Raw genomic sequence first — 14,618 nt, 5'->3', positions numbered from 1 at the left:
TGCTCGGTGTCTGGGGTTGCTGGTGGCTATTTTTAAACGGCAAATTGACAGGCTCAAAAGGACCAAGGCTTAAAAAAGGGCTAACTAACTGGGCGGGGTCGGGTCAATTGACAGGCGAGGCGTAATTATCAAAATATGTAGAAAATGGTGCCTGGGCCGGTGGGTTTGAAGACTTCAAGGCTTCTGGGCCTTGTGCCTTCTGGAATTGACAAATTAACATAAGAATGGTTAGCCAAGTGAGCAGCGGAATGAAGGCAGGAAGAAGGATAACGTTTAAGGCAAGAAGGCGGGACAAATCCCAATTTGCCGCATATCTTAAGCCTTCGAGCGGTAACGAACCTGTTGATGAATCAAACTCGAAATTCAAATTTAAGACCTGGCACGGGCGTGGCCTTGCACAATGTCTGCGTCAGCTTAACGCTTGCTGCACTAATTCAATTAAATATTTGTCTTTGTAGTTTTGTGTCTCCCAGCAAGATGAGGGGGAATATGACGATGCCGATGACGACGACGACGACGAGGACTAGGACCAGAAAGCAGAACCAAGACCCAGACCAAGACCAGGCCCAAAACCCAAAGCCTAGAAGACAAAGAAAAAGCCAAGGCTGCCGGCTGCCGGCTCAGGATAGACAGCTCTCGCCCCTCTCCTTGGGATAATGCAAATATTGTCGAGAGCGCGGAGTGGAGCGGAGCTTTCGCTCGAAAAGTGAGAGCAGCCCATGGCGGCTGGAAGGAATGAATTTATTGCTTTTGGGAATTTTTCACTTGATGGCATTTAATGCGATTTAGTATTTAAATGAAGAACGAGATGGAACTGGAGTTTGGGCCATGGTCGTGGGACAACAAAGACGATAAACCCATTCGGGCGCATTAAATTAATCTCGAGTCGAGGCAGCAGCACATCTTAATATATTGGGCCACGATAATCCGGATTCCGATTTTGCATGCATTTGGGGATAGAAGGGAAGAAAATCTATTCCTCCATTGATGATTTTCCCCGAGTTTCCGCTGATTGAAAATCACATCGGTCACACACGAATGCAGTGACCGACTGACAGGGCAATCTAAAATGTTTTGCTGGCTGCACAAGGGCAGCTCCTCCGATTACTGCAACAATGCCATTTCAGTATCAGTTTTGGGTTTCGTTTCCATTTCCATTTCTATTTCTATTTCCATTTCGATTTCGATTGCAGTTTCAGTTTCAGTTTCAGTTTCTGTTCGATTGCAAGCTGAAAATCCCCGCACTGATTTAGTGTGTAAATATAGCCGTAATTGGCTATTGTTTTGTTTTATTTTTTTGCTGTGATTTTTTTTATTTTTATCGGATAGTGTAGCATGACAATATGTTAGTTGAATAAATAAATAAATAATTGGTGTGTCGTAAAAAGTGTAAAGTGCATAAATCTAGTTGCCTGGCAGGCGGGCAATGTCCTAATTAGGTGTGGAATATGCGTACAAATATTTTGATACGAGTATAAACGGTAACTGTTCTATTTGGTTAACAAAATAAGCCAAGCAGCCAATTGGCCGTTGCATAATTCAATTATAGAGCCTGCAAATGCATTAATGCTAATGCAAAATGCAGCAAATATAATTGACTTTCCATAATTTCACCGCTCGGCTGGGCCAGCGAATAAATATTAAAATTAACTTAAACTCGCTACCCGTCACATAAACGAAACTAGAGAAAATTATGCACGAATTATGCTAATTGCGTATAATCAAAATAAAGTGAAACGAAATATGTCTAAATTGAACCGCCACCAAGTAAAGAATAAATAATTGATAACATTATGAGTTATGTGTTCTAACATTTTGCATAATCGGACGAGGTCGAAAGATTTTTAACTTTGTTGCGGGGAAGAGAAAAAACTTTCAAGGAGAGTACCTATGGCTAATCGGGGCGCCTTAACACTACTATTTAACATTTGTTCGCTTATTAAGTTGTTCATAGAACTTACTTTTGATATATCATAGATATATGGTTCCTAAAATTACCTCGACACCTTCATGCTGCCAGCGAAGGATGCTCTGGTCAGGTAAGTCCTTCACTTGTGGCTGTTTTTCTTGAGAGTTCTGGATGCTGCGACCTTTAAGCCAATTTCGCCTCGGACTACTAATGGCGGTCCAGATCCAGATGACACTCCAGCCACAGGACCACATCCTGATGAGTCATCATCCTTCGCATGGACAGGCAGCAGTTGAATAAAGATGTCACCAGTAAGTCAAACATGCGCAGATGCAGCCGAATGACCAGCTGCAGCGCGGGATCAGAGTTAGATCTACGATCGATTGCGGTGAAACTGGGGGGTCACTTAAAACCCTGCCATGACGAACTTACCTTCGCCAGCGGACAACGGTTTGATCTTAACCTAAGGCCAAACTTAATCGATGCACGAACTTACCTTCGTGCCTAACAAGATTGTGAGTGGGTATGTACAAGGACTGGAACTAGAACTCGCTAGGCCCACAAGGCTAGTCGAGAATAGTCAGCGGATTGGATCGGATCGGAGTGGATCGGAACAGGTGGGTCGGTCAGGTGTACCACTTACAACTAGCAATAAATAACTGGCTAACAACAGATATTACTGGCTGTAGGGATGACAGAACTGGTAGACCAGCCTCTGCGACCTCTCCGTCTTCTTCATGATTCCCTTCTTGTAGTACTGCCGGATGGAGCGGGACAACTTGTCGTAGTTCATTGCCGGTCGGTTCTTACGGCGACCCCACAACTTGGCCACTCGCACCGAGTCCTCAATCTTGAAGATGCCCTTGCTGCGGTCAATCCACCGAATGGCCGTTCCGTTCACCTGCGGCGAGGCCAGCAACTCCTTGAGGAACTGCCACAGGTGGATGTGAGAGCCACCACCACCGGTCCTTCCTCCGTTTGGCCGTTTTGCAGTAGCTGTTCCGCCGTTAGAAGGCGTGACTGCAGGTGATGAAGTAGAGCTCTTGGTCAGTGGAGTGATTACTGGTTCTGGCTCCATGTCCTCGTCATCTATTGGGAGGAAGGGAGAATAACTAGTTAGTCAATCTTTTCTAAGTTTTAACTGTAAGAATCTATTGCATGATGTTATTATTGTTTATAAAATGAAAAATAAAATCTTTTTATAACTAAGCAAAAAGAGGCTTTATCATTTGGGAAAGACGAATAGTTCTTAAAAGACCATTTCAAATGCTTTTCTAGCCATCAAACTCACCTTCGCTGTCCTCGTTGTAGTCCAGGTCCAAATTGGGCATCGCATAGCTGGCTGGCCAGAGATCAGCACCCGCAGTCTGCTGTGAATGCGGCTGATGAACGGGCTGGTCGGCATAGGCCATCTTCCAAATCTCCAACTGGGCGTGCAGCGTGCTCCCGCTCTGAAAAGAAAGCCGAAAGTGAGACATTTCGAATGGGAACAGAGCCTTAATCCTTGGCCAGATCGCAATCTAGACGGCATATCAATTGGAAATTCTTAAGCTATCCAAGTGCATAAATTATGTGCAGTCTCCATGGTCCAAAAGCTATATTGCAAGTAGTGGTAGTTGTAGAAGAAGAAGTAGTGGTAGCAACAACAACCAGAGACAACGGCAACGACGACTTACTTTCACCTTGCAATGTCGTTGCTGGTCGTTGGCTCAGTTCGAGTGCTGCCAGTCCCGCTCCTACTGCTCCAGCTCCCCCTCTTTTCCACCCCCCTGACTCGGCCAGTCATCCGAGCTGCGACGATGGCTCGTAATCATCCGTCCAAGTGCTGCAGTTTCACCAAACAACCTTCACACATTCTTTCACCTTTACAGCCATGACCACGGTTACTAATTTTGTTTCTTTTGGCGACTGATGACTGCTCTCCGATTTCGTTGTCGTTGTTGTTGTCGTTGTCGCTGGCGTTCACGTTCGCGTTCGTTGCCTAAGTCTTTTGTTTTCTGGATTTTTGCTGCACTCTTTGCGGTAGCCAAAGCAAAGGCAGCACCTAACGAGCATAGGCGAATGTAATCATTGATATATTTTTGGCAAAACTCTCGACGAGAGCACATGTTCGGTTGGATGGGATGTGGAGTAGTTTTAGATGCCCATGCCGCTGCTGATGCCGATGCCGCCAGCTCTGCCTAATTGCTGGCAACAGGTTTCAAGTTTTTGAGGACTGAGCTTTGGCTTTAAGTTTTGCGTTTTGCTTTCTGATTTCTGATTCCGAATGGGCCTGTAAGCCGCTCTGGCTGCCAGCCATGACGTCAACACCAGTTACGAAACTTGTTTCGTTTTAGTTTTCGTATCGTATCGTTTCGTTTTGTTTTGCTCTTTGTTGTCTTTTAGCCATTTCCATTCCATTTCGACCCGTACGCGAATTTCAATTCAATCGCATTGATTGGGCCTCTCCGCATATTGGCTCTTTGCTATTGCCATTGCTATTGGCATTTGCATTGTGTTATTGTTTTATATGCCATGGGCTATTGGCCCGTTGCTTTGTGCTGATCGATTTTGTAATATGCCCAGCAATTTTTGGCACTTGCCCAGTTAAGTCATACCTGCGTCTTTGACTCACACTTCTTATGGTCTCGACTGTATATTTCCACCTAATTCCTAACCATTGGTCTAGGCGTCATTGAAGTTTCTTACTTTGGGTTTTCTTAATTTGTTCGCGGAATTTCGGATTTCAACATAACTTGTGTCAAGTCAAACAGAACGATTTTTATGTGTCATCTTTTTTCAAAATATGACGAAATGAGTTGTTCAATATTTTAATTATTTTTTATAATTAAATTAGCATCTTACAAATTTGCATTTACGTATTTTTCCAATTCGATAATTTGAAAACCCGTTGCCAGAGATAAGATCTCAAAACTCTCTAATGTACATTTTGCTAATAAAATGGCTTTTAATATTTGATGTATCTAGTAGCTCCCATTAAATCAAACCAGTTCACACAGTATATCTATAAAGCTAAAAATACATTCCTTCGTTTACCCAATTATTGGTAGCTGGCTTAAAAAAAAACTGTACCTAAAGTCAAGAAAGCTCAGTGGAAGCAGTAAAATGGAATTTCAAGACTTCTGCAAGACAACTTAAATGGAAATCCCTAGAGATTTCTGTGACACCTTTCGGATAAAAGGCATGATTGACTGCTGGACTCACCTCTGGTAGTCGGCGCACGAATTCCTCCTCGCTGAGTAATGTCAGAGCAGAGCCATCTTCGCAGAAGTGCAGCTCCAAGTCGGCCACCGGCGGCAATCTGAACTGGGCCAAGGTGGATCGTAGCCATGCGTGTACTTGGGCGGGCGACCAGCCATTTGGATCTGCAGAATCATACAGATTATATTAATCTGATCAAGATAGATATATAAAAGTAATCCCAACTCACCCTGCGATATTTGCAGCTCCGCGCAAATGGCGTCCGCCTCTCGTTTGGCATGTTCTAAGGCCAGTGAAATCACGGGCTCAAAGTCTCCGCGCACTTCGGCCAAGCCACCGATGAAGGATTCCAGAGCCAATGGCTTTAGGTTGTGTCTCTTCTGGAAGCTGGTGTCCTCGAGGCACTCTCGCAGGAGCTGATGGTCCGGCTTGGTGTCCTGGAGATTCTGAGGACTTTGTAGACTCTGCTGCTGGAGCAGAGTGTTCAGATCGATGAGGCTCTCAATGTCTGCATCCAAGGGCTCTGCCTTGATGCTCTCCCCGCAGGAGGATCTAGGCGAGGGGGTTTCACAGTTGGATTCCGGTGGAGAGGGGGGCAAGATGTGCAGCTCCTGTTTGATGCTCACCGCCTCCAGGGAAGGCGATGGGCTGTTTAGGCTGTCGTAGCTACCGCCAAATCTGCCAAATCCGTAGGCTGCAAACTCCGACTGAAGCGGACTGGATTGCGGCGAAGGGTAGGCACTGTGGGGGTAGGCAGGCGGCGGGATCAACTGGTGACTGGATGGGGTGGGATAGGTAGTCGTGGGTAGTTGCTGCTGTAGGGGCTGGCTCTCCCAGGCGCACTCGACCTTGATCTGGGGGGCGTTGTACTGGAAGACGGTGGTGGGAATAGGTGCTGTTTCCTGCGGCAGCAGCGACAGGTCAAAGTTGTCCGCATAGGCAGAGTACTGATCCGGCGGCGTCTGGGCCTGGAACTGATGTGGCTTTAGTTGCGGACTGTGAGGCATCTGTGGAGAAAGAAAGAAAGTGGCTTAGAAGATGAGTGCACAGAAAGAAATTCAATTGACTTAAATTTTTTTTTAAAGAAGAAGTATTTTTAAGATCTTTGGCATGACTTAAGATATTTCAACTTTTTAAATCAGCTTTGTATTTTCCTATTCTTGCCTTGGTTTTTCTTATACCAACTTTTTAACTTTAATCTTTTTAAAACTTTTTCACATAATTACGAATTTTTCACAGTGCACATACAAGAATTGGAGTTAATACAAAAAAAGAGGGCCAGGCCATTGGCTGCTAATTGAAAATCAAAACACTGAAGGCGCCATCTTGCCGGGGCCTCACTAATTATCCGTCGATTTGAGATGCCAAATCGCGGCCACCTGTCTTAATTATCACGCCCATGAAAGTTAATTAGTTTTATTTCTCCGCTTCCAGTTGGAATTTGCGTATGTTCGGCCGCCTTTCTAATTCGTACTCGCCGCCGCAGCACCTACCTGACAATGTATGGAAATTTTCGGATCTGATTCGGTTCTGATTGGGTTTGGGGACTGAGCTTAACCTTAGTTATCCACCGATGGCGGGACTCGAATTCGAAGCCGACGAGACAAGAGCAAGAGGCATACTAAGCTCGGAGTGGCATTGATTTTCTCATTTATCAAGTTGCGATTTGCGACTAGTGACGCCACAGAAGGCAGCTGCGAGAAGGAAAAAAACCCAGAGGCCCCAGAAGCCTCCAGAGCCCCCATGGATGATGGACGAAGGGGCGTGTGTGTGTGTTTTTTACGAGCGGCCAAACAATGACTAGATCAAAATCAAAGCGTTCTCTCAGCTCTGGGCTTCACAATACCCGCCGCCCTCCCACAATCCGCTCTCTATCCTAGGATTTTATTTATTTTTCATTTATATATATTTTTTTTTTTATTTATTTACACAGCAGCGTCATAAAAGAAGGCAATGCTAATACGGCCCGAATGCGCTACCAATTTTTACCTCTGAGAAACTGGTTTTTCATTAAGCAACCAGCAATGCAGCGGGCGAGGTGCCTGTGGGGAGCTCGAAAGAGAGGGCGGGAGGTGCATAGTCAATATGGCTATGCGCTGTGCGCTTATTATTAATAAAACAGCTCATACTGGATTTTCCGACTAGTACTTTTCAGCTTTCAGATCTCTGGGGGCGGCGGCGGTGTATTGGGTGTATGGCATTATTATATTGGCTGCGCTCGACGACGCCATAATTCTAACTAGTCACGATGTTATTACAATTTCTGTGTTTTAATTGTTCGACAACGGGGCGTATGAGTGATTTCAGTTCGCTTTTCTCGCCTGCCCGCTAATTGCCAGCGCAAACATTTCGATTTCGCCTTTAGCACTCGTCGATTACCTTGCGTAATCTGCATATTATTAGAGCGATAACCAAACCTAGTGTACTTCACCGGAATCCGAGCTCGGATTGGGTTCAACATCCAAGTACCAAGGAAAACCTAGGACATGATTCAGCAGCTGCAGCCAATGACTCAGTCGAATGGCCATAAAAAAAATGTTGATTGCTTGGCAAAAACTGCATAATAAATTGAGCTACCACAGGCCATTTATGGACCATTAAGGGCCAGCCTGGCTAAAAAAAAAAATGTCAACTAGTTATTATACTTCTGGTCTTGCCATAACAGTTTCTAAAAATGATTGAAAATAAAAACTATGCTCATATTACATTTTATGGCCATTAACTGACCACCTCTCACTACCCTCATAAATTCCTACAAAATATGAAAAAGGCCTTTCGATAACGTATTAGGGGAAGGAAAGACTCTCGAAATAGTATTACAAAATAATGCTAATAAATATTCCCATCTTGGCGACCAATAAAAGCGGACAGAATTTGCATTTTTTGTGCTCAGACTTTGATTTATTCAGCATATCATATTCTCCTACCCTTAGACAAACCCACATCCTCGCAGCTGGGCGAATTAGATCACTCGGGTTATTCCAATATATGGATTTCCTGCTGCTTCGAGGCGAGCGAACAAACACAATAAAGACCTCGGCGATCTGAATCATGTGGTGTACTCGTAAATTTTAATTAAATCTCGTTCTACAAAAACCGAGAAAACAAGCTCAGCTCCGCTCAGCTCAATTCTGACAGAATCGGAGTTCCCAGTGCCGGGGAGAAAGATGCGGACAAAAGGCTTTTTTGTGGCCAAACGCTTTTGGCCGGTAATATTTCATTGGCGTGTCCGACATGGGGCGGCTGTCAATAAACGCTTTTGTTTGGGCCAAGCTGGCGGGGATCGGGGCCCAGAATGGAATATCTCAAATCGCAACATACTATATATATACTCGTTTATATTAGAATATTGATATGTCGACGTACCATTGGCACCCGCAACCATCCACCCAATCCACGTCACAGAATGGTTAATTTCGGTTTGTTTTTCGCTTGTTATCGATCACCAAGCGGTCGGTGTCAAAGGCGGGACATGGAGACAATGAGCCCGGCAGCAATTAGGATTTGGCCAAGTGGCTGTCAGGTATGGATTGTATTTTTAGAAAAACCACAGCGCCATAATAGACACATTTAGCCGGCAATTCTATTTTTAAAAAAATACTTTACAAAGGCACAAAACTGATATGCCATCGAGTGTGGGTGCTGTGGAGTGAAGTGGAGGGAGTGGGGTGAAAGGGAAATATGATAAGTTCTGGGCTTTCCATAGGCACACGAACAGGATACATTAGTAGTACTCAACACACTCGATTCGATGAAAAACTGTTATCGAGGAACACGAACGAACAATGACTAATGCAGCTCAATCGGATATACTGAGAGCCAGCCAGCCGATGGTCAGGAATGCTCACATGTCGACTGACACGCACCGGCACCAAAAGAACTGAATTCCAATTAAATTATAGCAATTTCGAGCAGCTAAAATGCCATAACTTCAAAGCTGACTCATTTCAAACGGGCGGACGAGCAAATAAATCGAATATGCCGAATTTATTAAAATTCCGGCAGGCTGATAAAAATCCATTTTCCAGCAAAAACAAAAGACAAAGCCGTATGGCCAAACAAAAAAGACAAAACAAAATAAGCCAGACCAAGCCAGGCCAAGTTAAATCAAACCAAATAAAATCAGAGCAAAGCTAGGCAGAGCAGAGGCAGCGATGGTGATGTGGAAATCAGATATGAAGACCAAGTTAAAAGCAAACATTTTGCGGCGCTGTCAAAGGCAGTGGCAGTGGCAGATTTGATTTCCCTTTTAGAGCCAGCAAATTGAAAAACCCTTACCCGAATTAGCAACAATAATATTTAAGCAATGTGCCAAAGTGAGTGAGTGAGAAAGAGTGAGTGCGAGAGAGAGTGAGAGCGCTCGGTAATAAATTGAAAATATCCAACTTTTTGGCCGAGGCCACAAAAAAGCAACAGAAAAACAAGTTTTATGATTTTTGTGGCTGGCCAAGTCAAACAAAATAAAATCAAATTCATTAGAACAAGTCGAAGCCACTGTCAAGAATGTGGCATATTTATTTATTTGCCTTGCTCTGAGTGTGCCTGTGTGTGTGTGAGTGTGTGAGTGTTAGCTTGTTGCTTTTTCGCCTAATAATAAAATCAAGTTTACGTTTTAAGACAAAAACGACAAGAGCATTATTATTAAAAGCTGCGATCAGATAGCATTCAGCTTATTGTCGTACGTACTACTACCTACCAGCCACTACCATTCGACATAATAAATGGAACGAATGGCCTGGCCAACGCCTAAGGCCAACTCACGACCGATCTATATAAATCCATTTAACCAGATCTTACACGGGGCGCGCCCAGGCCCATAGACAAAGGAGACCTTGGTTGGCCCCAGAATCAGAAACAGAATCAGAATCGAAATCAGAATAAGTCTCAGTCTCAGAAATGGTATCGAAATCGGGGAATCGAAGTCAGACAAAAGGTTGTTGGAGTGAAGGGTAGGCAAGTAGTCATGTACGGACATTATTAACGTGGCCAATAAAACGGTTGCAACTGCAGCTTTGGAGGCCTTGAGCGCTGACATGCCGCTGAGTTATGGCCAGGTGATATTTAAATTAATTTACATGTATCTTTGAACTAAATAAACAAACTATGCTAATGCCGCACGGTCCTAACCTCAGGTGTTCAGTTCGAGCGCTCAACTGGCGACAATTGTCAGGTAATCTGTTCTAATCGGATTATGGCAATGGAGCTGGCAAAAGCCAAGTCAGACTGACCCCCTCTTACCCTCCCTTAGTCCGATGCGCAAGCGCAAATTGTTTGTTTAATGAATGTTCGCTTTATTCGCGCTCTTAGGGATTGCTATATCCAATATACTACATCTACCATATATACACATGGGTGGTGGTGGCAGAAGGGGGTTATGGCCATGTTGAAGTGCGCTGTCAACAGCATAAGCACAGAAACACAAACATATACAGACATATATATATACAGATACAGATACAGAAAGATAGAGATACTCTGGCAAATCCCCCGGCGATATCCACGTACAATCTACCAGCTCTCGGATGCGTGGGTTAAGCTGTCAAAGAGACAAGACTTATTTCTGCTTATTTTTACATCGCCCGACTGCCTTCTGTTTGTTTCACTCATTATTCTGTATTCCAGTATCTTTATATCTTTGTATCTTTGTATCTCTGGCTTTTGTGTTTGTTTATGCACAGTTTGGTGTTGGTTTTACTGGCTTCGTGACGGGGCAACTCTGTAACTCCATTCTTCGCTATTTGCATTGCATTTAATTGCCGACATTTCATGCTAGATAAATGGCTGCCAGCAAGGTTAATAAATATCTCAAATGGGTGCAACATTTCAATTATGCTGCATTCTTTGCAGCCTGCTTAATATGCCAAGTGTCTGTGCCTTTTGCAGCGACCCAGAATGTTCCGGCTTGTCTCTCTCTATCTTGGATCGTTAGTTCGCTGGGAAACAAACCCAACAACTAACCAAATTAATTAAAGCTGCCCACTCCGAAATGAAGAGCTCAAGATCTCCACTTCTCAGTATGCCGCACATTAACCCGGCTGATAACTATTTGGACACCTTCCTGATGGACAAGCCAGACACACACCCACTCCGTCGCCTGAATGGCACTTATGGCCCGTCCAAGCCGTTGGGCTGGGACCCTGGACTCTGGGCCCATCCCACACACTCTCTCGACAGGAATGGCCAGGAATGCGCCTATGTCTAGGCACTGAACCCTGCAAATCCAATCCCTTCTGCGCTCATTATGCACTGCACGCACTGACAATTATTCCGTATAAAAGACGTTGCGAAGCCAACTCATTTCAATTTGCATAAAAGCCAGGCGAGATTCAATGCTGAAGCCGCAAGACAAGACCCGCAACCACAGGCTGCCGTGGCAATATTTTAGCAGTACACTACAAAAAAAGTTTAATTTACCAACTGGTTATAAAAAAAACAACTTTTAATACAGTTTTAAGTCCCTGCCACAATCTTAAAAAATATTACATATCAAATCATCCAAAGAATGGCTTGGAAAGGAAACCAAGATTTCGCTAAGTGCACTTGCCACAACAATGCCCAAGAAGGGAGCCACACCCAAAAAGTGATTATTATTGTATAATCGGTTTGATTGATAACCAGTCGTTCTGGATAGCATGGTAGAGAATAGAATAGGATAGGATACGATGGGATAGAGTCAGGCCCTTGACTGAACGAACTTAGAAATGCCATTCTCGATGGATTCTCGATTGAAGAAGAAAGGCATGGCGCTGAGGGAAAGAAAACCTGACAAGTTGAAGTATTTATGTCATGTCGAGTTTTCCTCAACTCGTCTCGACTCGGCTTAGTGTGGCTGAGCTGCGAAAGCGGCTTGCATTTATAATTGTTGGCAGTAGTATTTATTTTATTATGTCCATAAATATAATGAGAGATGAGTGTGGCTGCCGCTGGCAGTCTAGCAGTCTTTCAGTCTTTCAGTCTTTCAGTCTTACAGTCTTGCAATCTTGCCGTGCATTTCTAAGCGCTGTTCCAAGCCGTTTGCTTCTGTGTCAGCGATTGGAAAAGCGCGGAGACACATTTCCATCAAATCAATCAAAAATGGTAAATACAAGTTTTTTTTTTCCTCAGCATTTTCTTTTATTGCAATGCTGGCAGCAGCGACAAAACGTCAAAGACTTGCGTACGCCGCCAATGGAGCCTAAGTAGGTCCAACAAAAAGTATCTGCTGGATTGGAATGCACTTTCCGAGTGAAATGCCAGTTCAGGCCGACATGGCAGCTCTTACTTGCGTACGGCGTTTGTGCCACTGTTTGTTGTCATGCCATAGTTGACAATCATTTAGAATCACTTCTTGCAAAATGAAAGCATCTTTTGAAAGTTGCTGCCATCGCTGGTTGTTGGCATTGCCACTAGCATTGCCATTGCTATTGCTATTGCTAGTGCTGATGCTGATGCTGATGCTGTTATTGTAATTAAAGCGAAATGCCATAAGACAAATGCGAAAATGTAACTGGCTGGAATGGGATGGGAGCTACTCTCACCCAGTGACACGCATTCGGTTTCGCGAGATGCCAAGTGCAAGATGCGAGCTGAAAACGTCGAGATACTTTTGCCGCCTACACGAGATGCTCTGCTCTGCTCTACTCTGCTCTGATCTGCTCTGCTAATTAAAAGCGGCTGCTTTCCTGAAGCCAAACTGCGCATAATGTCCCCCAAGCGACAGATATAGATACTGATTCGGGCTCAACTGACCGATGATAATGGCGGGCGAAAGGTTATCAACTATTAGCTATGTAGTTGCCACAGCTACAGCTACAGCTATGTTTTTCCATCTTATACAGATAGAGAGATACAGATACATTGGGTCGACTCGACTTACCTCACTGCCGCCTGGCATGTACAGCATTTTCTCGTACTCCATTTTTTTATGAGCTGCTTGTCTGGTTAATAACAATAATGGTATTTCGCAGATATTTTCTCAGGCTCTAGCTACTGTATCTGTAGCTTTAGCTCTAGCGTAGCTGTATCTCTCGGCATGCAAAAATCGAATCGTCAGATGCGAAAGTCTCTGTGGCTCAGCTCTCTGTTTCGCTGTCTCATTCACACTAGCGGCCAACCGCTTTGGCCGTCTTGCTCTGGCTCTTTCACTTGTTGCTGTTTTGGTTTTGATTTTTGAAATGTTTTTTCTTTTAACTAGATTCACTCAGCGTTTTGTTTCCACTGCCACGGCCTTTGTGTTCATAATGGGCTTATTGAATAGTTTTCGAGTCTTGTTATTGTTTTTGTTTTTATTTTGGTTTTTAAGCCAGTTTGTTGCATTCACTGGACTGGTATTCACTGCATTTCGTTACTAAAATTTCCACTGGCAAACTTGTTGCTCTCTCTTTTTCACTGTGTCTCAACTGGCTGTCTCTGTCTGGCACTTGATTATCTCTTGGTCCGCTGCTCGACCGTTCGCCAAGTCTTCACGCTCGATTCTGTGAGCGGTACGTGCTGCGATCGCTCCGCTTACCTCATGCCAGCGAGCTTTTGAGCCGCCAAACTGGTTGGCAAGCTCTACTCCCAGAGCTTTGCCATTCGGCCATCGGCGCGATATCGATATGGCAAACAAAAGTCCATCAATTCCCAGATTCACGCAGATACCCAGATGAAATTTATTGGCTCGCATAAAGTGACACAGACAACTGGGCCAAATGCAACTGTGATTGAATGGCCCGCAGCCACGCCCACAAACATACAGACGAAAAAAAAAAAAAGGGGAAAAATAAAGAAAACAGTTTCAGGCTAACCAGTCAGCCAGCCAGCCAGCCAACCAACCGAACGTTTGGAATTGTCCTGGCCGATGCACGTCAACGGCATTATCATTTCCGCTTCCGTTGCATAAGACGCGGAGTCGCCGCCGGCTGAAATGTCCTGGAGTTTCAGGCGAAATACAATTTCGTTTGGCATTTATATTTCATTGGACAACGACGACAATTTCACAGTTTTTTGACAACTCATAAAAACAGCGACGCCGTCTGAAGTACAGCTACGATGTTATCCTATTCCACAGACTCCTGCCGGTCAATGACATTGGCCAAGGATAGCGTATAAATGTAATTATTTCCAAATAAAGTCAATAACAATTGCATTGCTAACATATCAATTGCTTGCTCTGTAAATAATAACAAAAAAATAAATAATAAATCGGTTACAATTGTTAAGAATCGAATAACATTTGGATTCACTTTCGTTTCAACCCATCATGTGAATCATTTAAATTGCCCTTCGACGGCAATAAATTCGTTAAAATTGATCTAATTAATTTAAATGCTAATTTCGCCTCAATCCAATTTAAATTTATGCTATCAACACATTGCAAATTGGACTTGTTCAATATGTGGGTTGTAATAAATAAAGAAATGACGAAGTCTTTTGATTAATAATGAATGCATATTGTTGTTAAAAACTAATTAATATGAAAGGGAATTCAATATTTGATTAATACTCCCTTTTGATTCATACCAAATGTGTTATTAAGTCATACTGCCCT

At 43.8% G+C, this 14,618-nt stretch overlaps 1 protein-coding gene across 2 annotated transcripts; it reads right to left on the bottom strand.

The window, feature by feature from the left end:
• Positions 1-1,248: 1,248 nt before the first annotated feature.
• Positions 1,249-13,554, bottom strand: LOC108115863 (DNA-binding protein D-ETS-4). 2 transcript variants are annotated; one of them, XM_017227488.2, is made up of 5 exons: positions 12,966-13,554; positions 5,340-6,117; positions 5,114-5,274; positions 3,201-3,360; positions 1,249-2,998 (listed from the first exon to the last, which is right to left on the bottom strand). In XM_017227488.2, exons 1-5 carry the CDS (start codon positions 13,005-13,007, stop codon positions 2,586-2,588), a joined length of 1,554 nt encoding a protein of 517 aa, XP_017082977.2. In that variant the 5' UTR covers positions 13,008-13,554; the 3' UTR covers positions 1,249-2,585. The 2 variants fall into 2 exon arrangements, with proteins under 2 accessions (XP_017082977.2, XP_017082978.2); XM_017227489.2 differs by lacking the exon at positions 12,966-13,554 and adding an exon at positions 6,669-6,705.
• Between the last annotated feature and the right edge of the window lie 1,064 nt (positions 13,555-14,618).

Source organism: Drosophila eugracilis, unplaced genomic scaffold, assembly GCF_018153835.1.
Source record: "Drosophila eugracilis isolate 14026-0451.02 unplaced genomic scaffold, ASM1815383v1 contig_367, whole genome shotgun sequence".
Classification (NCBI taxonomy): domain Eukaryota; kingdom Metazoa; phylum Arthropoda; class Insecta; order Diptera; family Drosophilidae; genus Drosophila; species Drosophila eugracilis.
This window is presented reverse-complemented; position numbering and strand designations above follow the sequence as displayed.